Below are 24,135 nucleotides of genomic sequence, written 5' to 3'. Positions count from 1 at the left end.
AAATATTCAATATAATAGATCAATATTGTAGGAAATTATGTAAGCTTCAATTTCTTATAGAAATGTCATGTCTGTAAAATGCATAATTTTCGTGTTATATGCGAGAAACCAAAAAATGGTACCTTTGAACCACCCACACCCCCTTAGCACAGCGGGTAGGGGTGGGGACTTTTGATATGTTTACCTCCTCACTACCCTAAACAGGAACGCGGGGTCAAAAATTGTCTTCCAAACTTTTCCTTCTGTACCCCTTTTTGAGCATTAATTGCCTGGACTATGTCTAAATATGAAATTTAACAAAACTAAACTTACCCTTTGCTCATGACGCAGAAGTTCAACTTTAATTTTGTACGTCTCATCTTGCTGCTCCATCATCATTTGATGCCTGCGGCCACTAACATGCTTGTCGAACGACTGCAAATACACAACCAATTAGGCCTACCTCATTTTCATCACATTCACTTAAACTAGTGTGTAAAAGCTATGCAAACTTAATGTGAAAAAATGTTACCGCAATTAAATAAATTAAATATATTATTAATTTATATTTTTGTTTATACCCGTTTATTGTTTCTCTGTTATGGCCTGTTATTAATTATAGGTCACTTTTTAATGTAAGATTCATTTCAAAATTGATGTATGTAACGTTGAAAAATTGATAAATGATATCTCGAACAAATCTTCCATAAAATTTTCTCATAATATATGTTCATAGCTAATATAAAATTACACTTGAAACGTTTAGCAAATTACTCAAGTAATGAACATTAAACTTTGTAAAGTGATAAAACCATCAAAATGCATAAAGACAGACCAATTAACATTATGACAACAGTTCTTTTATAAATACAGTAGTAACAAAAATAGTTGATTTCATAAAATGAAAATACTTACAGTAGCGTCCCACATGTTCTTGTGACACACATGACAGGCAAACAATGATTGAGGAATTCCTGCATACTTGACAGTAGCTGGAGCCTGTTAAATCAACAATACAAACGTTACTTACAGGAAATGTAAATACCAATCACTTAACAGAATTTTTCAACGATTATGCGAATAGAACGTCAAATCCGTAAATTTGAAAACATTCAAATACAATAAGGATAAAACAAATCAACATTTGCATAATTATAAAGAAATCTTTTACTTCGGATTAACGTAAAGAAATAAATGTATTACTGTATAACAATAACGGAGAAAACCTGTTGACCCAGATATTTCGAAATAATGTGTTCAAAATAATGATTATAAAACAAAACAGCAACCAAATAACATACAATATATTAATTAAATATACTGGAATTTTACATAAATTTAATTTGTATTGCGTACATTTTCTATACTTTCTAATACGAACACAGAGAATATTATCAAAATCTGACAAATAAGACCAGAAATGTAGTATTCTAGAATGGTTGAGATAGAATTTGCAACAAATAGTACCATGCAAGCAATTGGGAATCTAAATAGACAGTTACGTTTTAGTGATGATAGAATTAATGATAATTGCAATAATAAATCATACGATAGGCCTACTAGGCATTTTTGGATATGAACCTACCTTATCATCTTTAGAATCATCCTTCTTTTTTCCACCATCATCTTCATCCTCCTCCTTCCTAAATGAGAGTGCATGAATTAAAACAAAAATCACACAAATTTATTTGAAAATGATTCAAAATTTCAATTGCACAACAGAATTCAGTGATTTACAAAGAAGAAACTTTAATAATTTCAGTTCAAGTTATGCATTCATCTTGCTGAATCAAAAATCATTTTAACTAAATGCTACTAATAGTGGCTTACACAATAGTGAAAATTCTCAACATTAATCAATTACTATAAAATAACTAAAAACTATTATAACTTATCACAATAAAAAGTTAGTCAGGTGCTATTCTGCCTAATATCAATATCAGGTATAATTCAATTTTTTAAATACTAACAGTTTTAAAAAAAATCATACAAATTGAACTAGAATATTTCGCTTTATCAATAATTCAATTGTATAATTTGCAATTAATGTAAAATTAAACAGATTCCTCACAGAACTAATTATTTCATAATTCCACATTTTATGAGTTTGTATTCAGTTTACTACAAAAATTCAATATTAAAAAATATTTGTAATTACAGAGGCATTTTGAATTTAATGCTTTTATGAATCCATCTTCGTTTACCACTGAAAATGACAACGTGAATTTGACGTAAAGCATTATGAAATTTGCCAACGCCAAAAAATAGTAATTATAGTCCAAATACTGTTTTACTAATTATATTCCAAATAGTGTTTCCTTTCAAAACATTGCTTGTTACAAAAATAGCGTTCAAGCTCAGAGCATAATATTTGTTTTCTTCTTTTGTTATTTCAATATTTCAGTATATTTTATGGGAACTTTTATTCATTATACTTTAAGTAATTAAGTTCAAGCTATAATTATTGTATTGGAAATGATTTTAGTTTGATAAAAGAGCAACACCTAATCATGAGCATAGCAATTACTCAACACATACATGTGCGAACAGAACGTGTAAGACCACTCACTACCTCCGTAAACAAAGCTGTACTGCATTCGTGTAACGTCAGCATAGGTAGGGCTCCTACACCAATAAAAATTCATTGATTTCAGCTGATCTATATCAGCGAGTGTTTTTATTGGTGTAAGAGCCCTACCTGTGCTGACGTCACACGAATGCACTATGGCTTTGTTTACAGAGGTAGTGGTAAGACGCGGTCGATACCACGATATTACTGAACAGCTGGCAATGATTAAAACATTATTTGAAACCGGTTTCACCAACGCTGGTTATCTCATTTTATCACGGTTACGCAATATAACCGTGGTTATACAAATGTTTACGTTTCACCATCATTGGTTAAAAGTAACCGCGGTTATAAGCTACTAACTACGGTTATATTCAACAGCACATGGATGGCTCCCTTAAAATTTTAAGTATTCGTTAGTTTGAATTCAATCAAAGTATTAAAAAAATGTTTTATTAAGTAATTCACCTTTTTGTAGCCTATATTTTGTTCAAATTTTCAGAAAAAATTGTTGAAAAAGTTATATCTTTTATAAACAAGAAACAATCACCGCGGCGTGGAACAAACTAAATAAGGACCTATAGTCTGCTGTGTAAAATAAGTTGAGACTTGGCCCTCCTTCCGAAGAAATTACAGGGTTGCCAAATCGTGTAAAATTGCAAATTTCTCAGATTCCCAATTCAACGTCAGAATTGAATGTAGAATATCATCCCCGATATCCTATTAGTGTTAAAAAAGTTTCAGGGTTGAAGGATTAAAAAAAGAAAATGTAACTTTTATGATAAAATTGGAAACATCGCAAAGATTTATTTTTCTTTCGAATATCACTCTTCTCAGAATCATGGGGCGTCGTAATGCGTAATAGTTTTATATTAAATTAACGGGGACAATGTCCCCTTTCTATTGGTGTCTGGCTGGATCATTTTTATCCGACCTATAGTTATTTTTTAATTGATGATTATGTTAGTCAATGTCGAGACATTTCGAGCAAAAAAACATGAAATTTTCGACATTTTTTGTTTCAAAAGATAAGTAGGTAATGAAAGCGAGAAAGTTTCTCAGAAATAATTGAAGTTATAATGGACATAATATTTATTTATGAAAAACATGGAAGCATACAGGATTTCTCCCAAAAATTGCTTCCATAACAACACAATTACAATAGTTCATTATACATAGTAAGAGTACAGAAAAGAAGAATATTGAAAAATTACAATGAAAGAAGAGGAAAAATAATAGAAAAAAAAGAAATGAACAAAAAAACAAAATCAGTACTAATCATACCCTCGAGGACTAGTGCAAAAGTGGATTAAAAAAAACATACAATATCAACTCAACAGAGAAGAGACACATTAAAACACTCGACAGTCAAACTCGCAGAAGTCGCCTACAATCCCTACGGAAGCGACTGTAAGCGAATGACAAGTCGAGATGATCCGAGAAGCAATTGAAAATGAATGATGATCTATATATGGGAGAGTTCTGATGATTTATAGTGTTGCAATAAGGTATAAAAAAATAATCTAAAACTGGAACGGTGAGGCACTGCAGAAATGTGCACATTAAACTGGGAAAGCAAAAACATTGAGCTGATTCTGCCATTGAATACATTAAGAACGAACAAAAGCATACTAAAATCACGTCTCAATTTTAATGATTCCACACCGTTCGTGGAGTTGTGAGTTGTGTCCTCATCATTCGAGAGTTGTGATGTGGGAAAGTCGAAGGGGCATGTATTGTTGAACTTTTTAAAATATAGATATCTAAGGAATCTGTTTTGAACACACTCCAAAGGATGTATCAGTGAATTCTGGTATGGGTTCCAAACCACACAACCATACTCCAGAACACTACGAATAAGTGTCTTGAAGAGATAGCACAGAGTCTGTATGCTGTTGAAATGTGAGCAGAGAGAAATTGAGCTTGTGATCGAAAACAACTCCCAAGTCTTTGAAATTATCTACTTCTTTAATAATTATGCCATTAATATGATACTGAGCGTTGTTCAATGTAATGTTCCTCTGACGGGTAATCCTCATGATATTGCATTTTTCCACATACACATCCAATCCATTAGCCACGCACCACCCACACAGACCATCCACATCACTCTGCAAGAGCTCACAATCAACAATATCACTTATTCTTCTGAAAAGCTTCACATCATCGGCATATAATAGAACATTAGAGTGATTTATGACATTAGGCAAATCATTAATGGATAACAGAAAAAGCAATGGTCCCAAGTTCGATCCCTGAGGAACCCCAGAAGTATTCACAAAACAGTGTGACCGGTAATTCAGCATCTGTACATACTGCCTTCTCCCAACAAGGTAAGTCTCGAAAAAGGAGAGTAGGGACATGCTAAAACCAAATAGGGATAGTTTCTTCAACAATATGGAATGATTCACGGAGTCGAATGCCTTTGACAGGTCAGTGTAAACGACATCAATCCTACCACCAACATCTAAAATCGACGAGACTCTCTGAGTAAATTCGACCAAGTTGGTGGTGGTTGATCTACCTTGAACAAATCCTTGCTGAAAGTTACTTATTCTATTCCGAACATGACTAAATATGTAATTGTAGAGAATCATTTCGAATACTTTGGCAAAACAGTTCAATATACAAATAGGACGATAATTATTGACAAGATTTCTATTACCAGACTTGAAGATCGGAACAATTCTAGATACCTTCCACTTATCAGGGAAAATATTTGATTCAAGGGAGAGGTTAAAAAGGAATTTTAAAGGTTCAGGAAGTATGTTAGAGCAGCCCTTCATAATGAATGCTGGCACCCCATCAGGGCCCCCAGATCCCGATGGACTCACTTTATTTATTGCATTTAGTACATCTTCAAGACTAACAGAGGGGTAATGCAAATTATCAGTAGTTGTATAATAAATTTCAATGCCTGCAGAATCAGCATCTCTGTAAACTGATGGAAAGAAATCAGCAAATCCATTGGGTATATTCATTCCTGTATATGTGGCATCCCCCCATTTCATTACCTTTTCAGAGAAACAGGTTGTCCTTTTGGAATTCACAAATTTTCAGAAACCTTTTATGTTTCCATCCATTTGCAGTTGGCACCTATTGATATAGTCACTATATGCATTCGAGATTATCAACTTCAAATCTGACCTCAACTTTTTAAATTCATCATCATGAAATCGAGAGTACTTCCTCTTTCTAGCACATCTGTTTTTCCTCTTAATCAGACGAATGATATTAGCTGTAAACCAAGGAGGGGTTTCCAAATGTGAAACTATTATTATATTATGTGAACATTATTTTCCAAATGTCAAACTTATTTGGAAGAACGTATTTTGGCCTCTTAGGAGTTTCAAGGTCAAGGATAGCGGCTGAATGGTGTGCCACCATATGCTATTAATAGCTGGCATCAACAAAAACAAAATACAGAACAATTGAAAAATTCAGCAACTGCAAGCCACATCCTATTATATTAAGCGTGCAATTTCTGTATTTTTATATATTATTTATATCTGCTTATTTATGTTCAACGGATCTCGAAAACGGCTCAACGATTTTCACGAAATTCAGAACATAGTAGGTTTATGATATAAAAATTCGATTGCACTAGGTCTCATCCTTGGGAAAACTCGCTGAACAACATTAAAAGGATAATTCATCCTTGGCTGAAACAGCTGTGGATAGTAAAAAAAGTGAGTGAGCGAGTGAGTATGTAAAAGATCAAAATATCGCATCCCCGAAATTCATAAGATGACATAATAGCCAGCTGTGAAATATAAACACAATCATTTTAGAGAATTGTGTTCTGTTTATCAATAAATAAAAAAATCTGATGTGGCGCACTCACACAACTTTCCTTGCCGTTATGAAAATTGATCCCCTGACGCTAGTGTTCACGCGCATCTCAAGTCTACAAAATAAAGATCTGAGCCAGCTGGTGACAGGACAATACGCTGGAGACACACGAAGTCTGCTATCTCTTCATAGTGAATGATTTAATAGAATCAACAGTTGCAAACAGTTTGCAATTGAATAATCACATTTTCTCGAATTTCGAGCTTATTTTCAATTTTAGGTGAAAATGTTACAAGAAATTAATTGTAGAGATTTTCATGCTCAATCCTTTCCACTTGTAAGTTTTTGTTTGAATTGTTTCTGAAGCCTGATAATTGGGAAACTAAAATCAAACTTTGCATAGATGGGGCGGAGCTCCTGAAATGTTTACAGATATGGGACTTGTGGCAGTTGATAGTTATCAATAACTATTCTAGGTATAAATTTGATAAAAATCGTTGGAGCCGTTTTCGAGAAAATCGCGAAAAACCCTGTTTTTGACAACATTTTCGCCATTTAAGCCGCCATCTTGAATTTCATTTGATCGAATTTGTTCGTGTCGGATCCTTATAGTGTAAGGACCTTAAGTTCCAAATTTCAAGTAATTCCCTTAATTGGCAGATGAGACATCGTGTACACAGACTTAAATACACTCATACACACACCAACAAACATACAGACCAATACCCAAGAACAACTTTTTTGGACTCAGGGGACCTTGAAACGTATAGAAATTTAGAAATTGGGGTACCTAATTTTTTCGGAAAGCAATACTTTCCTTACCTATGGTAATAGGACAAGGAAAGTAATAATTAGCGAAGCTCGGTGCCCCGATATTGATTATAAATAGTGAAAATGACAACCACGCCTCGAATAATCCAAGCAGTGTTTCATTGCAGCCTTTCTAGAGGCAATCAGCTGCTTGCATTTGAAATAATTCAGTCAAATATCTTGCAAATTGCCAGCCTTTAGCATAAAATTTGGTACACACTGCATACCATGCAGCCGCTCTTCTAACTTTAAAATTTCTTGGAGACAAAAATATGATCTTCCGACTACTTTTGACAATTGAAAGAATAATTTCAATTATTTCGGAGAAACTTTCACGCTTTCACCACCCACTTATCTTTTGAAACAAAAACGTTTCTAGTATGTCGAAAATTTCATGTTTTTTTGCTCGAAATGTCTCGACATTGACATTTAATCATCAATTAAAAAATAACTATAGGTCGAATAAAAATGATCCAGACACCAATAGAAAGGAGACATTGTCCCCGTTAATATAAAACTATTACGCATTACGACGCCCCATGATTCTGACAGAAGTGATATTCGAAAGAAAATTAAATCTTCGCGATTGTAATGGGGTTATTAATATGGTAATATTGGGATTATATTATGTATGGTGTTGAGCTGGTAGTATAGGGTAGTGAGAATGATAACTAATCCAAAGTTGAAAATAAACTAGACATTATGGTAACAATTTATAAAGGGGGAATCGCTTGGCTTGCGAGAGGTTAAATTGATATAATTCTATAACTCATGAGAAAGAAACTATAAATTAAAAGAATAAACAAAACATATTGGAGAACTAAATAATCGATTTAATTTAATTGAAACACAAAATGAAACTGGAAACTTAAATAAAATATACAATAGAATAATTACAGGATTTGCCTTCAATGAAAATCGATGAATAATATAACAATAATGATAGTAACTCACTGAACCTGGAGAATGGTGTCTCGAAACAAAAGGTGTAGAGCCGGGCCCGATTACCTGCTGTAGATAGTTCCAGGTCCCGTCCTCGTAACCGACTGCCAAGAGGCATACATTTTCAGTCCTTTTTTACTTGTCATGAATTTTCACCGTCTTCGACACTTTTAATTTTTAAACAATGGATGCTCTCGGATTGTGAAAATTCATGTTAAATAATCGGCTACATTACACGATGTTTCCAATTTTATCATAAAAGTTAAATTTTCTTCTAATCCTTCCAACACTGAAACTTTTTTGCACTACTAGAATATCGGGGATGATATTCCACGTCCAATTGGAAATTTGAGAAAGTTGCAATTTTACACGAATTGGCAACCTTGTAATTTCTTCGGATGGAGGGCCAAGTCTCAACTTATTTTACACAGACTATACAGAAAAGCTTTACTATGAAATAGTAAGTGAAACCATTTATTGAAGATATTTTTCAAGTGATATATTGGTCGAATATGTTGAATTAATGCAAAAATGCCAATGCATTGTTTTAATATTGCATGAACAAAGCAACATTAAATAATTTGAAAACTATAACGTTGGCTTTTGATTGCTCAGCTGTTACAATATTCATAAAATTGTTTTGATCAGAAGACAACCTTCAAGTTTAGCTCGTTTGATTGTGTTATGGTAGATTTCTATAATCAAAATCTTCGAAGATAAGAAGAGTTCTGTGAACTGTCTTGATAAATAAGACTCGAATCCAATATACAAGAACAATATTAGACTCGATAAAATGCCATATCTCATATAATATTCCTCATAACATTAACATTCGGGAAGCCTATTTTCAAACATCCTTTCTAAGGATAGAAAACAGTATTATTTGGAAAGTTCGTGAAATGAAGACCACGAAACTTAGCAAGGAAAAATATTTCATACAAGTAGTGATGAAAGAATTTGATTTGAGAAGCGAAGGTGGAGAATTTGAGTGCATTGTGATGTGAAGCTACAGTAGATGTCAGTAGCCATCATTAGGATCATGTACAGCTTTGGGCTTGAGGTAACTTGAGATACGCACAAAATAATTGAGATAGGATTTCAGAGTCGTTTTCAATTCGTTATTCATCTGCTGAGATGAATTTTACGGATATTGCAATTCTGAACTTAGTGGAGAAAACTAGGAGAGATAGTCCCAGCCAACGAGTCTGAAAGAAATATCTGCTAACAGTGTATTACATTGGTGTTACAAAAAAAATTGTCAAGACAACATGAAATTTGGCAGTAGGAACGGATGATCAAGAAGTCAGAAAGCTATTCTTAATGTTAGTAGTGACTCGCTGACTATGACAGATAAAAACTGCTTCTGATCATAGACTAGGAGCTGAGAGATGGAGATATGAGAGAAAGAGGGAATATCTTGGAGAAGCGGCTTACCTCTTGGACTTCCTATCTTCATCAGCATCGCCGTTCACTTTATCCTCTTCTTTTACTTTAACATCGTTAGTAGATTCCTTTTTTTTGGACTTGTTTGAAGAACCGCCCTTGTCAGAATTAAAACGGGAAGTCTTTTCTGAACCGAAACGGGATTTGCCGTCCTGATGACGGTTAGAGCCCGACTGAAAATCAATGGTCTATGATAAACATCAGCAGCCTCTTGTGAGGAGAAAAACAGAATCTGAAACTTGCAATTTCTGTTAAATGGTTACATGCGGAATGACGATTTTGAGAAAAGAACTCCTGCGAGATGAAACTCCTCGTGAGACAAAATTCAACAGGACTGCAAAAAATAAAAGAAACGAGCTGCGCCTCGATTAATTTCCAATGGTTCCATCATTTTCTAGGTCGGGAATTTTTGTATTTCAGATAACTAAGATGGATGAAGAAGTAATTGCAAATAATTTGGTTTGAAATAATCAACATTTATATGTTGAGAGGAATTAGATCACCAATCAGCAATTTCATCATAATGGATACATTAAAAATATTAGTATGGAATAAAATTCAAACTAAAGCAACCTAGTTGAAATTGGATCTAGTCAAGTTTCAAGTCAATCTATTAGAAAAGCCATCATAATACCCAGTCGTTGACACATAGAAATTCTGAAAACGCTTCAATAAAAAACTGAAATTTGATAGATGCAATAAAATGTTGTTGCGATATTCAACAATATAAATGGGATATTGTCAATATAGCTTAACTGTTTTACTCAACAGTATTACTACTTCACTGCTACTAGTCGAGTTCATAGTCGAGTGGTTTAGACGCTGGCTTTGTAAACAGAGGCCCGGGTTCGAATCCCGGCCCGGGCAAAATATTTTTCTCATGCCACGCTAAGCTGTCGGTCCTGGCTGCCTAAAAAACAGACTTTAAGTCATGTCAGGTGCGACCTGAAAACTCTGATACAAGACCTGAGCCATCCAGGTCACTCGGCATTATTATTATCATTATTAGTGGAGTGCATGAATACAGCAATTGATAAATTATCTGATAACTGATATAAATAAAATTGAAATATAAAACGATATTTGATGGATGCAATGTGAAGGTGGTGCGGGAATTAAGATCAGAGATAAGATATTTGGAGAAGCGATGGGATATAATCTCATGAACAAATAGCCAATATTACTTTTTGAACAGTATTTATGAATATAACTAGCAACAATTGAGCGAATTGTCAAGAAACAAATAAACTACTTACCAAAATGAGAAATCAGTTGCCAAGAGGTTCATACATAGAATTTATTCAGAAGACTGAACCTATTGGTTCGACATGATTGGAACTGAGTACCAACCATGTAAGATACTCCCTTCTACATGGACGATCAGTCATTTGGTGTATTTTAAGAAACCAAATACAGCATTAGCAAAAATTATTAAATGAATGTAGGATTCACTACGATTGCATACTATAAGAGAGCATAAACAGATAAAATTCAAAATAATTATTTTCAGATGGAAAGTTAAAAACACTCGAGCTGAGTAATCAGAGGATCAAGCCAGAAGTACGTTACATATAATGCGTCAGTTGAAATTAAGGTCACTTTGAATTCACATAGTCTGATAATTGAGAATGCAGTAAAGATGACAGCAATATTATGACAATAGTGGCGAACCTCATTTGGTTTGAAACTTACCTCCACAACAATCATGTTATTCTCTCGGCTACCTGTTCAACAATCTTCAATAAACGTCAACAATAAGACTGCACATGAAAACATAGGTTGACAGTAGATAAATCAAGACTGAATGATAAGTCCACGACCAGATAAAATGATGGCTACAAGTTGAAGGCGGCACAGTTTTTAGTGGTGAAAAGGAGACCATTGTGGAAATGAAATCGAACCCAGCCAGCAGTGACTGTAGATGTTTGCGTACCTTGCTGTAGGGCTGCACCCGGCGGTCCGGCCTGTCCCGTCTACGGTCCGAGTAAGAGTTGTTCCAACGTGAGCGGGAATCGCTGAATGCCGCCATATTGCGGTTGATCGGCAAACTCAGCAGTGAAGGAGGTGTTGTCTGTTCAACAAAATATTACTACTATTAGGTTCCATTCAATTGATAACGACCTATCCTCTATTCCAGGTCTTCACTTCTCTGAAGATATAACTCGACCCCTCGGTGAAATTGGAATTACTAGGTTATTTTTAAAATGAAACAATTTTTAAAAATCATAATTTCTAAACCAATAGTCCGGAATGTGCAATATTTAAACCAAAGGAAAGAGAAAATTTCATAATAATTTGTTTTAACTACCTTAGGCCCCTATTAGACAAGGCATGAGATGCGCAGCTAGCCAGGCCACGCAGTCAGCCAGGCTTATTCGCAGTCTTATTTAGCTTGTATAGTCTGCCCCATAAAGGGCCGTGGGTTTTATGACAAGCGGCAACACGACCGAAAAATGCTGTTCGTATAGTAATGGCTATTAAACACCGTCGAAGCACAGCTTGGAATATGTCTTTGGGAGACTTATTACCTATCCCAGCTTATTAATACGCAATAGCTTGAGCGCATGGCATTGTTCAGCTCAGAGCGCATGCGTCAAGATACGAAGCTACGGATACGTTGGAAAACATTCAGGGTGTCCACTGAATCAGGCTCAGAAAATTCACGTACAATTCCCGTACATTTCCCGCATATTTCACGTTTTTCCCGGTTTCCCTCGCTGGTTAAGACACATGATTAATATGTAAAAATATAGGTTGGGGGGGGGGTCTATGGGGTTATTCAGAAGGAGGGTCAATTTGGAAAAAATATCCTTAAATAACAATATTTCAAAAGTGCACAAGTATGTTTTTCATCAAAATGTAGCACCATTATACGATTATACTGTACACTGTGTTTCGAATAATATAAAAAAGTCAATTTAGAAGAAAAAATGAAACTCCATAACCTACCCTTTACCCTTTAAACAATTGTACTCCGGTAATCACTACCGGTGTATACCGTACATTGGTGTTTGCAATATATATTGTAGTTCTGATTTTTTAATATATTGTTTGGATACATTAGAGAAGTCTAGAACCAATTTTGCATGCAAAATTTCCAATATCTTCCGATTGCCACAATTTAAATGTATAATTCAAAATCCCTCTGGGCGTAATTTTAAGCTCTTCAACCTGAGACCAGAGAGCGCACAAAATTACGCCCAGAGGGATTTTGAATTATACATTTGAATTGTGGCAATTAGAAGATATTGTTGATTGAAAACTAAAATTCATTTAAATTGATTATTTTGTTAAAATTTTACTCGTTTTTGTAACTCAGAACACATTAGATATAGAGAGTTTCGGATGATTTCATTGTATTCAGAATTTTGTAATATGAAAAAAGGCAAGAGCAAATTCAACTGTCCGACGACTGAGTGGAAATAAGCTGGAAACTAGAAAATGAACCAAAAATACAAGGTGTTTGGGTCATTCTGTATCCATCACAAGGAAATTTTGCATGCAAAAATTGGTCCTAGACTTCTCTTATGTAACCAAGCAATATATTGAAAAATCAGAACTACAATATTATATTAAAAGCACACCCCCTTTTTATGTCTATATTTACTGGAGACATGACTAATATTAAAAATCCCCTCCCTCAGAGGAAGGACCTACAAAGAAGGCCAGGAGTGGAACTCACGTAGGTCACGAGTTTGTGGGTGGAGAGGCCAAAACTCACCACTGGTCAAAGGAAGGCGGCCATTCAGGCAAAACTTCGGGCCATTCAGGCTTTCGACCCTGCAAAGTTTCGGAGGGGCAAAAAGAAAAACCCAAGAGACCAGAGATGGGTGAAACTACAGGCACAAATGTAGGTCAAGAGGCTGAGCCGAGGGTGACTAGATGCCCTACAGGCAATTTGGCGACCCCTCCTTCAGCGGAAGGACCTACAAAAAGGCCAGGAGTGGAACTCACTTAGGTCACGAGGACCAATCAGTCTGAAGGGACTGCCAAGCTTATCACACTGGATTGCGACAAGCAACCAGGTGATGAATGGGATGTCAGCATAGGGAAAAATGCTTGGTTCCTGTAAAGGACACAGGTATTTGTTTGCCTAACTAACATACTACTTGGGGAACACAATAAGCTTCGGTTGACGTTAGGGGTTCTTTGAACCTTTGAATCCTTGAATCCGTCCCTTCAAAAAAAAAAAATATAATAATAATAATATTGAACAGAACATTCAAGGTTCTGAAAAACATAGTGTGATTTGATTCACTATCAATAATTTCAACATCAATAATAGCTATACCAGATACGGAACTACACCTCAAATGGATAGGGAAAGGTATTCCCACAGGCCCAACCGAACCTCGAACAGCGTAGCGAATCGTACAATCCGCCGTGCATCGAGCCGTGTGCAGCGAACATAAGTCATATGTTTCATACTCTTAACACTCAGCTGTTGAACAACCGCCGCGCAGTTCTCCGAATCCGAACCGTTCGACGTCCCACTAGCCGCTCTTTTAACCGTTCTCCACGCCATTCGCCGAACGCTGAACTTTTCAGCCAATCAGAGTCCTTGATTAAAAATCGCCGTGCAGCTTGCGGTCCAATTTTGGCTATCCATCACAAATGGAAAACATGTGAATACTTTTGCTAACATTAATACAGTACAGGCCTCTTCTCATTTTATTTAATCCATATTTCGAACAATTCATTGTCATGATTCCATAAATAATGTTAAATGTAAATAGAATAATTTCTGAAAAATTATTGATTGGATAAATTTCAATATTAAAATATTGTTGACCAAGAACTCAGTATCATGACAATTATTTCCTTTTAAAATTATAATAATTGATATAGTAGCTATTTTAATGAAGAAACCAAGTGTTGTATAAAGTACAACGCGCGCGTCCTCGTGTTACAAAAATAGGCGCGCGTCCCGGAAGGTCAAATGATTCACTATGAAGAGATAGCAGACCTCGTATGTCTCCAGCGTTATTGTTCTGTCACCAGCTGGCTTAGATCTTTATTATAAGTAGACTTGAGATGCGCGAGAACACTAGCATCAGGTGATCAATTTTCATAACGGCAAGGAAAGTTGTGTGAGTGCACCACACCAGATTTTTTTACTTTCCTTTTATTTTCCTATTGCTTTCCGAAAAAATTAAGGTACCCAAATTTCTAAATTTCTATACGTTTCAAGGTCCCCTGAGTCCAAAAAGTGGTTATTGGGTATTGGTCTGTATGTGTGTGTGTGTGTGTGTGTGTGTGTGTGTGTGTGTGTGTGTGTGTGTGTGTGTGTGTGTGTGGTGTGTGTGGTGTGTGTGTGTGTGTATGAGTGTATGTGCGTCTGTGTACACGATAACTCATCTCTCAATCAACGGAATGACTTGAAATTTGGAACTTAATGTCCTTTCACTATTAGGATCCGACACGAACAATTTCGACCAAATGCAATTCAAGATGGCGGCTAAAATGGCGAAAATGTTATCAAAAACAGGGTTTTCCGCGATTATCTCAAAAACGGCTCCAACGATTTTGATTAAATTCATACCTTGAAAAGTCATTGATAAGCTCTATCAACTGCCACAAGTCCCATATATGTAAAAATTTCAGGAGCACCGCCCCGCCCAATCTATGCAAAGTTTGATTTTTTATTCTCAATATTATCAGTCTTCAAATACAATTCAAACTAAAAAATTTAAGTGGAATGATTCAGCATGAAAATCTCTACAATTTATGTCCAGTAACATTTTCACCTAAAATTGAAAATAAGCTCGAAATGTGAGAAAATAAGATTATTCAATTGCAAACTGTTGGCAACTTACTGTTGATTCTATTAAATCATTCACTATGAAGAGATAGCAGACTTCGAGTGTCTGCAGCGCTATTGTCCTGTCACCAGCTGCTGTCTCAGATCTTACAATAGTAGATTTGATATGTGCGGGAACACTAGCGTCAGTTGATCAATTTTCATAACGGCAAGGAAAGTTGTGTGAGTGCGCCACACCAGATTTTTTCTTTTGAAGATCGCTTCTCTCAGAATCATGTGGCGTCGTAATGCGTAATAGTTTTATATCAAATTAACGGGGAGAATGTCTCCTTTCTATTAATGTTTGAATCATTTTTATCCGACCTATAGTTATTTTTTAATTCATGATTATGTTCGTCAATGTCGAGACATTTCGAGCAAAATTTTTTGTTTCAAAAGATAAGTAGGTGGTGAAAGAGAGAAAGTTTCTCAGAAATAATTGAAATTATTTTTTCAATTGTCAAACGTACTCGGAAGAAGGTATTATGGGCTCTCAGGAGTTTCAAAGTCAAGGATAGCGGCTGAATGGTGTGCCACCATATGCTATCAATAGCTGGGATCAACAAAAAACAAAATACATTACGATTGAAAAAATCTGGTGCGGCGCACACACTCAACTTTCCTTGCCGTTATAAAAATTTATCAACTGACGCTAGTGTTCCCGCACATATCAAATCTACTATTGTAAGATCTGAGACAGCAGCTGGTGACAGGACAATAGCGCTGCAGACACTCGAAGTCTGCTATCTCTTCATAGTGAATGATTTAATAGAATCAACAGTAAGTTGCCAACAGTTTGTAATTGAATAATCTTATTTTCTCACATTTTGAGCTTATTTTCAATTTTAGGTGAAAATGTTACTGGACATAAATTGTAGAGATTTTCATGCTCAATCTTTTCTACTCGAAATTTTTCGTTTAAATTATATCTGAGACCTGATAATTGGAACTCTAAAATGAAACTTTGCATAGATGGGACGGAGCTCCTGAAATTTTTACAGATATGGGAGGACTTGTGGCAGTTGATAGAGTTATCAATAACTATTCTAGATATAAATTTGATAATATAATGTACAGTAATTTATTTTACTTGATAATTTATTTAGTACCTATAAATTCAAAATGGATGATCAATTATTGATTCACAAGGAAGTATGATAAAGAGAATCCAAATCAAATAATATTCTAATCATGTTTAGAAAAAAATCAGTGTTTGGAAAATATATGTCTTGAAATTATTTCAGATTATCATTGACAGTACGAAAACTGATGATTTGAAGGCGAAATTAGTAAAATAAATCAACAGTATAAATGTTTCATTATAAAAATTGAAAAATATTCACTACTTAGTATTTTGTTGTTTGAATTCGCTGAGCGGTTCGCTGCAAGGCGCTGCAAGGAATTATGCCTCTCGAATCTTGCAGGAATCATTTCAGGGAGCTAGGCATTATCACCGTTCCCTCTCTTTACATTTATGAGGTGATTATGTACTTCAGGAGAAATAAGGCTTCGGCTAGAAATAGTGATTCCCACAGGTATCAAACCAGAAATAGAGGAGACCATGTTCCATGTACCATAGGACAGCTCTTTTTGAAAAGAAGCCAACATATATGGGTCTTAAATTTTTTAGAAAGCTTCATGATGATATGAAAAACGTTGAAGATCTCAATTTATTCGGAAGGAAGTTAAAAGAGTTATTGATGGAGGGTGTATTTTATACCACACAGGAATATATGTGTAGGGAGGGGCCCTTTGTGTGTTGATATGTTTATATGTATGTGTATGTGTATGTATGTATATGAGTATGTGTCATGTGTATTTTTTCAAATTGAAAGTAATGTTTTCAAGCATTTTTTTTGACAATTCTCATACTCTGTTAAGAGTCTCTGGGAAGATATTAAAAACAAAACAAAACAAACAATTGCACGGTTCGCTGCGCTGTTCGAGGTTCGGTTCGGCATGTGTGGACATAACTTAATAATGAATATCGCAAGAAAACCTACTCGTTCCGATAGATCGTATCGATGCAGGGCACCGATAAAACGCCGAATCGATACACGATATTTATAGAACGCCAAATCAATACACCAACCTGCATCATCCATCACTAATACACCACTCATCCACTGGCTAAATTTCAACTCTGTCCTTAATTAATAAACAATTGGCTAGTTGACGGGAGTGTCAAAAAATTCCCGTACATTTCCCGCCCAAATGAAATTCACGTACGATTCCCGGATTTCCCGGTTTTCCCGCCGCGTGGACACCCTGCATATTATTGGCTACACTTATTACATACCATCAGCGATGCGACGCTATGCTACGGTACAGCAATGGCAGATTGATTATATAATATTCGGATTAGGGGATAGTCGGCTACATATTTCATAAGACGGCGGTGTCTAATGACCTGAAAGAACCCGGTGACAAGAGTGCCCGGAGAAGGAGTAAGCGGACATCCGCCCGGCTGCCTAGTCTAAGGTAATTATTGCGAAAAAAACTACAAATTTCTCTTTCCTTTGGTATAGATTGTTTATTTTGAATACAAGTACTTCAGTTAATAAGATTTTTTTATTCAAATTTATTCATTCTAAATTCATACAAAATATTCACACAAATTTAATATGGAACGACAAGTTTACAAGTGAACAAGATACTTCTCACAAAAAGTACAGTAAGTTACTGGACTTACTTAATGGTTCAATCATTTACAACATGAATGTATAAATTTCAGTAGATTAATACAAAATCAAAACTGGTTGAAGCCCGGTCAAGACGGGTACGATTTAAAAGTGTGCACTGCAATAATCGATAGTAACTATTTCCAATATTTCCAAAGAAATCAAATTTTAGTGCACTCGTTGAAAACTGATCACTATTTGACCATGTTTAAATGTCTTGACCGAGCTTGGTAAAACCGAGCATCATAGTGAGGTAGGTTATGCAGAGATACTGTATTTGAATTAATGTAAGTATGACGGTTACTCACATTCTGTTCTTGAGGTGACAGTATCTTGTTGAGAAGGTTGGTAGCCATGGCGAGCTGGGCCTCTGGAGAGGACAGTTGAGACAGAATGCTAGGCTGGCCGTGAGATTGGAGGAGTCCCAGCTGATTGACACCTGGCACAAGTCCTCCCTGCCAAGGATTCACCTGGTTCAGGCCTCCTCCAATCCCTCCGCCGTAGTTCTGTCTTCTGTTCATCCCCCCTCCTCCACCTCCATAGTTTCCGCCTGAATTTCTAGGGTTATCCCTGCGGTTATCTCTACGATACGACATTCCCTGGAATTAATCCCAATTTTCCAATAATTGCACACAGTAAACATTATAATTATGATCATATATTTTACCAAATTTCATATATTTGATTTCTTATCAAACAATATGATCATATTTTTGACATGTAACCCTAGAAAGGTAGGCTATATCTTCCTATTTTTCTGCATGGGATCTTTTTTGTTCTAATAGGGGTTTTTCATTTTAAGCGTTTCCTATCTTGAAATTGAATTAAGCTGTATGGAGGAGTTAGTATATATGTAAAAAATTCTATCAAATATAACAATATTGATGTTGGCCGTTTTTGTGTCGAGCTGAATTTTGAGGTAACTTGTTCAAAGCTGGTGCAGTATGATTTGATTGCACTTGTTGTGTACCGCTCACCAAATGGAAGTTTTGAAGTTTTTGTGAAAAAGCTTGAGGCTTGTCTTGGCTTTGTTCTCAGGCGAGGTAGAGGTAACAAAATCCTAATTTGTGAAGATTTCAATGTGCGTTTCAATTTGACTAGTAATCGAGAGGCTAATGCTGTAATATACACTTGCTGAGATCTTTTGGTCTTTTTGTCTCTGACTTAAGCCCACAAGAGGACAAAACTGTCTGGAGTGACCTCCGTAGGGCGGGCTTTCGATAGCATTTCTCATGGTATCCTGCTGAAGAAGCTAAAGTCCTATGGAATTGGTGGGACAGTTTTCAGCACTCTGGCCTCTTACCTTGACAAAAGACGTCGAGTGGTGAGTATTGATGGAGCCACCTCAAGCAGTGAATTGGTGAAGTACGGTGTACCTCAGGGATCGGTTCTGGGCCCTCTCCTAATAATTATCATTGCAACTAATGACATTGATCTGAGAATGAATGCTTTGGTATATGCAGATGACACTACACTGATCAATAGAGGACGTGATGCGCAGTTGCTGGGGCAGGCTGCTAATGATTCTTTGAGGTCTGCTGAGAGCTGGTTCAACCAAAACAAGATGCTGCTGAACAAGGACAAGACACAGAAGCTTTTCTGCTCCTTGGGACAGGCTGGTCGGGTGGAAACTGATGTGAAGTTGCTGGGATTTTCCTTGAATACCAGAATAAGCTGGACAAGTCATATTGTCAATGTTTGCGCCAAGCTGTCCGGTGCGCTCTATGTTCTGCGAAAGTTGAAATCTGAAATTGGTGCCGGATACCTCCTTACTGTCTACTATGCCATGTTTCACAGCCATGTCTGTTATGGACTTGACCTGTGGGGACACTCTGGACGACTTGGTGATTTGCTGCTTCTGCAGATAAAGGCTGTTTGAGTGCTGAGGGGCAGTGACTACATGGCTCATTTCAGACCACTCTTCATGAAGTTAGAAATGCTTACTGTTGTAAATCAGTACATTATTGAATGTGTGGTTCGCATCAGAGACATAGCTAGGAGTGTTGATACTCGTGGTGAGATACATGGCTATGGAACCCGTCAGACTCACCTTATCAACATGCTAAGATGCCGTTTAGCAAGGACTCAGGGGTGTTATCCTTTCATCGCTTTCAAAATGTTCAATAAGCTGCCAGAGTGGGTCAAGGATACTGGAAGTGATAGACAATTCCGAGCAGATTTGAAATCCATTTATAACCTGAGTGAATTTCTTGATAGCGAGATGGCATTTTGAAACTTTCTTGTGACATGTATTATAAACCCTGACACAGTCTATCCAGCAGCGCTGGTCAATGACTTAGAATAAGAATAAAACTAAAACTGTGAGTTATTGATGAGATCTATTTTTTGTTTGAAAGGACTATCAATTCCATGATGCATGGAATATGGTAATGTTCAAATTGACGAGAGGAGTCCTCAGATCTGCCAAATTTCAAATTGTGTTGCATATAAAATTTATATGAACACAATCTGAAGGGTTCTGTTTAATTATGTTTTAAATATAAAAGGAAAAGTTAGGGAGGTTACATTTTTGTTTGTAAATGACAATATGATGATATCAAATCAAACTTCTTGACAAATTAATAAAAAGATTACAAACATGAAAAACAAAATTGAGATTCTTACATTGAAAAATTCACGAACAAAATTACAAAAGCTTTCATTAAAATTGAATAATAGTAATTAATACTGGCGTTACCAGCAAAACAAATGTTGTGTGCTAGCACTGAGCGTTCAGTAAGTATTTAATTAGAGAAAAGTAAAAAAATGTCTATAGTATAAAGGAAAATAAAATACAATTCGACAAAAAATCATCTTCAAAATTTGGAAAACAAAATAAGGTGCGAAATGATGAAATAGGTACAGTAACTACAAGAAAGCAAAATTAAATCAAGTTTGAGAGACGATTTTTAGGTAGTGAAGGGGAAATAAATAAATAGAAAATAAATTAATATTATTAAAATATTTTGGCTATAACATTTTTGGTCTTGATCCAGTTCTTTATTTCTATTTCAAGTGCTTTTGTGGATTTGATTTTTTATAAAATGGAATCTATATAATATATCACTCACTCTTTCATAATCAACAGATTAAAAATCTACTAGACCAAATACGTTCAAATAGGCATGTATTTTCAGTTGGCCTTCTAGAGGCGCACTAAGAGCAGATTTGAAAAAGATACGCCCAAAATCTGCGTTTTTTTAGCTTTTTGATATACTAGTCGGCAAAAATGTTGAAATTTTGTACACAGAGGCTCAGCTAGGGTATAAAAATATTGTATTGGAAGTGTTTTGAAATAACGCCTACGTTAAGTCCCACCCGAATTCGGCGGTTTTTTTAACGTTTCCGGCGTTTTCTAGGCCGTCTAAAGAACTAATTGACAGATAATGATCAAATTTGATACAGAAGTTCATCATGAGTCTGGAATTTTTGTCTAATGAGAACTTGAGAATATCGCTAAAGATACGCCGAGGATAGGTTGTTTTCCTACCGTCCTTAGCATTTTCTCACATTTTTCAAGAACTAATTGAAAGAAATTGTTCAAATTTGGTACAGAAATTCAGCAAGGACCTAGAAATTTTGTCTTGAGAGGACTTCAAAATTACGCCTTATATAGGCGCTTCTACATCGTTTTCCCAGAATTCTCCAGCGTTTTTTTTTTAGATTGTTCGTGAAGTAGGCCTAATGAATAGAAAACGATCAAATTAGGCACAGAGGTTTAGCTAGGGCTTAAATAATATCTTATGTTAAGAGAGCTCCAATATTTCGGATACGCTAAAAGTTGGCGGTTTTCAAAATTTTCTCAGCATTTTCATCATATTATAAACACAAATTGTTTAAATTTCGTACACAAGTATTTCGTACTAAATATTTGTTTGGGGTTTGAGCAAGTTTTCCAGTGAACAAATGAACTTGAAAGTGTAAAACTTAGTAGGCCTAATGGTAGTGCTAAATTAGTGAGTTTCCTTTCACAACTTTTCAATGCATTTCTCCACATTTCTCAAGTAAATTCATACTTAAGATGTTTAAATAAATAGGCATATATAGGCTATATATTTGTTAATTTCTCCATAACATTCCTGTTTCAAATTTCACAGAATTATTATATTGAAATTCTGAATAATTAATAAAAACATTGTAGTACCTTTTAAAAAAAACTTATTAAAAGTAAATGTTTTAATAAAAGATTACTACAAGTTTGTATATTGTCTTTATTAATTTGAATAAAGTATCCCATATAAGTGAAGTGATTCTATGAAATACTGAAGTATCTTAAGAATAATAAATATTATAATATTTTCTATAAATATTAAATATTTATCAATTCTAATAAAAATAAGATTTTTGCAATCCTGCGCTACATAATTAAAATAAAACTGGTGATTGAGTCAAGCCTGATAAACTCTTTTAATCTTTGACGAAAGGAAGCTAACTTAAATGAAAACTGCAGGCAAGCAAAGCAAGCCTGTTGATCCTATTTTTGGGTGATCCAACCGGGGCGGAGCCCCCTGGCTAGACGGATAAGGCGAGGGAAGCAATCCTGCCGGCTAGTAATATACGATACCTATATAATGTTATGTGTTGTGGTTTTGTCTTCTGCATATAGTTTCAAATGCTTAAGTTAGTTCGAGGATTAATAAATCTATGTGCTGATCTGAAAATATGATTAGTTAGATGTGGTGTGAAGAGTTTTATATGATATAGGCCTACTGTATTTCAATAAGATTTATAATATAGCCTAGGCTATAGCTGAAAATAAATTTCTCAACTTAATGCAACAACGGTTTAAATAATTGAAATTAAATTTAAACGATTTAATAGAGAAATAGAATTAATAAATCATTCAATATTAATGGGAAATTTAAAGACACAACTAACTAAGTTACTAACTTAAATACAACAAAATCAATAATCAAGGTCCAAGTTGAACATTGATAAAAATAATGTATCAGATTTTTTAATAAAATCTCAATAGATTTTGAATGTAGTTAGTTCATATTGTTTAAAGATCTAGTATTATAAGCCAATACATTGTTTCAAATTTGTTGACTGAATTATTACAAATTATTCAATTGCTTGTCTAACAATCGGCATCTACAATAATGAGCATAAAAACAACAATGGCCGTCGGATGGCTTGTCGGCTTGTACAGAAGTAAAATCTATTGATTATAATACAAAACTTCAGAGTTTAGTAAAAGAAACACAAATGAGAAGGATTTTTCTACCACAGTAATATCAATAAGTAATTGAGTTATAATTATGCTTAAGCGTGAATTGTAAAATATTCGACACTAGCTTTAATTTTGAAGGCGTTACCTAGTCCGGCATAATTTTTACTGATTAAATATTCCTGAATGTTTTGTTGACAAAAACTAAATTCACTTTTAATCTATGTAGAAATAAATTGCAACTCACCACTGACAGGAATTATGCACTAGAAATGAAAAAGTTATTAATAGTCGGTGTTTTATGTATCCACAAGCACTGTCGAAATTTGTAGCACGTCGTTCGTCACCAACGTCGCGACACAGAATAGGTACAGAATGGAAACTTGTAATCAAACGCCTATCTAACCAATGCTTTTTATATGACGCAAAAATTAGACACGTCACGTGACCTTGGGAAGTTCCAATCCTGGTCTTCTGATTGGCTCGTAGCAGTGAATGGGATCAATTGATCCGGATCATTAAAGTGATCCAAACAATACTATCAATACTATAGTGAGGTTCACGTTATAATGGCAGTAGATAAAGATAGAAGAATGTCAATGCCGATTTTCTCCATTGATAAAGTATATTTCTACACTGTCAAAAACTTAATTGGCATTTTTGTGGACCTAGAAAAGGATAGTACCACCGGCTTTGTCGAATGATAGACAAGGATAGCAAAACCAAAGTTGATACTGTCATTATAACGTGGACCGCTCTATATTCATCAATACTATTACAATGCAGCGCTTCCTAACAAGATGGCGGATTTTGGTGTCAGAGTACTAGCCAAGTTTCCGTACTGTGTGTATACTGTAGTCGCATCGTCGGCTAAATTCAGATCAGAAGCGATCGAAATCAAGAAACTGAAGAAACAAGCTTTACTCCACAGAGAAGAGGACAGAGAACT

The 24,135-nt window shown here is 35.3% G+C and overlaps 1 protein-coding gene across 2 annotated transcripts in view; it reads right to left on the bottom strand.

Annotated features, from left to right (window-relative positions):
* The window catches only part of LOC111062725 (zinc finger protein on ecdysone puffs), a 50,663-nt gene extending 27,076 nt beyond the window's left edge, over positions 1 to 23,587 (bottom strand). Inside the window, exons 1-7 of one of the 2 annotated variants that reach the window (XM_039430555.1) lie at positions 23,434 to 23,587; positions 18,325 to 18,615; positions 11,469 to 11,606; positions 9,527 to 9,708; positions 1,565 to 1,622; positions 895 to 978; positions 313 to 414 (exon numbers count right to left, since the gene is read on the bottom strand). In XM_039430555.1, the coding sequence (XP_039286489.1) occupies positions 313 to 414; positions 895 to 978; positions 1,565 to 1,622; positions 9,527 to 9,708; positions 11,469 to 11,606; positions 18,325 to 18,612 (852 nt within the window). In that variant the 5' untranslated portion in view covers positions 18,613 to 18,615; positions 23,434 to 23,587. The remainder of the gene's footprint in view (positions 1 to 312; positions 415 to 894; positions 979 to 1,564; positions 1,623 to 9,526; positions 9,709 to 11,468; positions 11,607 to 18,324; positions 18,616 to 23,433) is intronic. The other variant, XM_039430556.1, reaches the window with a different exon arrangement.
* Positions 23,588 to 24,135: the final 548 nt, after the last annotated feature.

The sequence above is a fragment of the Nilaparvata lugens genome, chromosome 6 (assembly GCF_014356525.2).
Source record: "Nilaparvata lugens isolate BPH chromosome 6, ASM1435652v1, whole genome shotgun sequence".
Lineage (NCBI taxonomy): Eukaryota > Metazoa > Arthropoda > Insecta > Hemiptera > Delphacidae > Nilaparvata > Nilaparvata lugens.
Note: the sequence above shows the minus strand (reverse complement) of the source record. Positions and strands in the feature narration are given on the sequence as shown.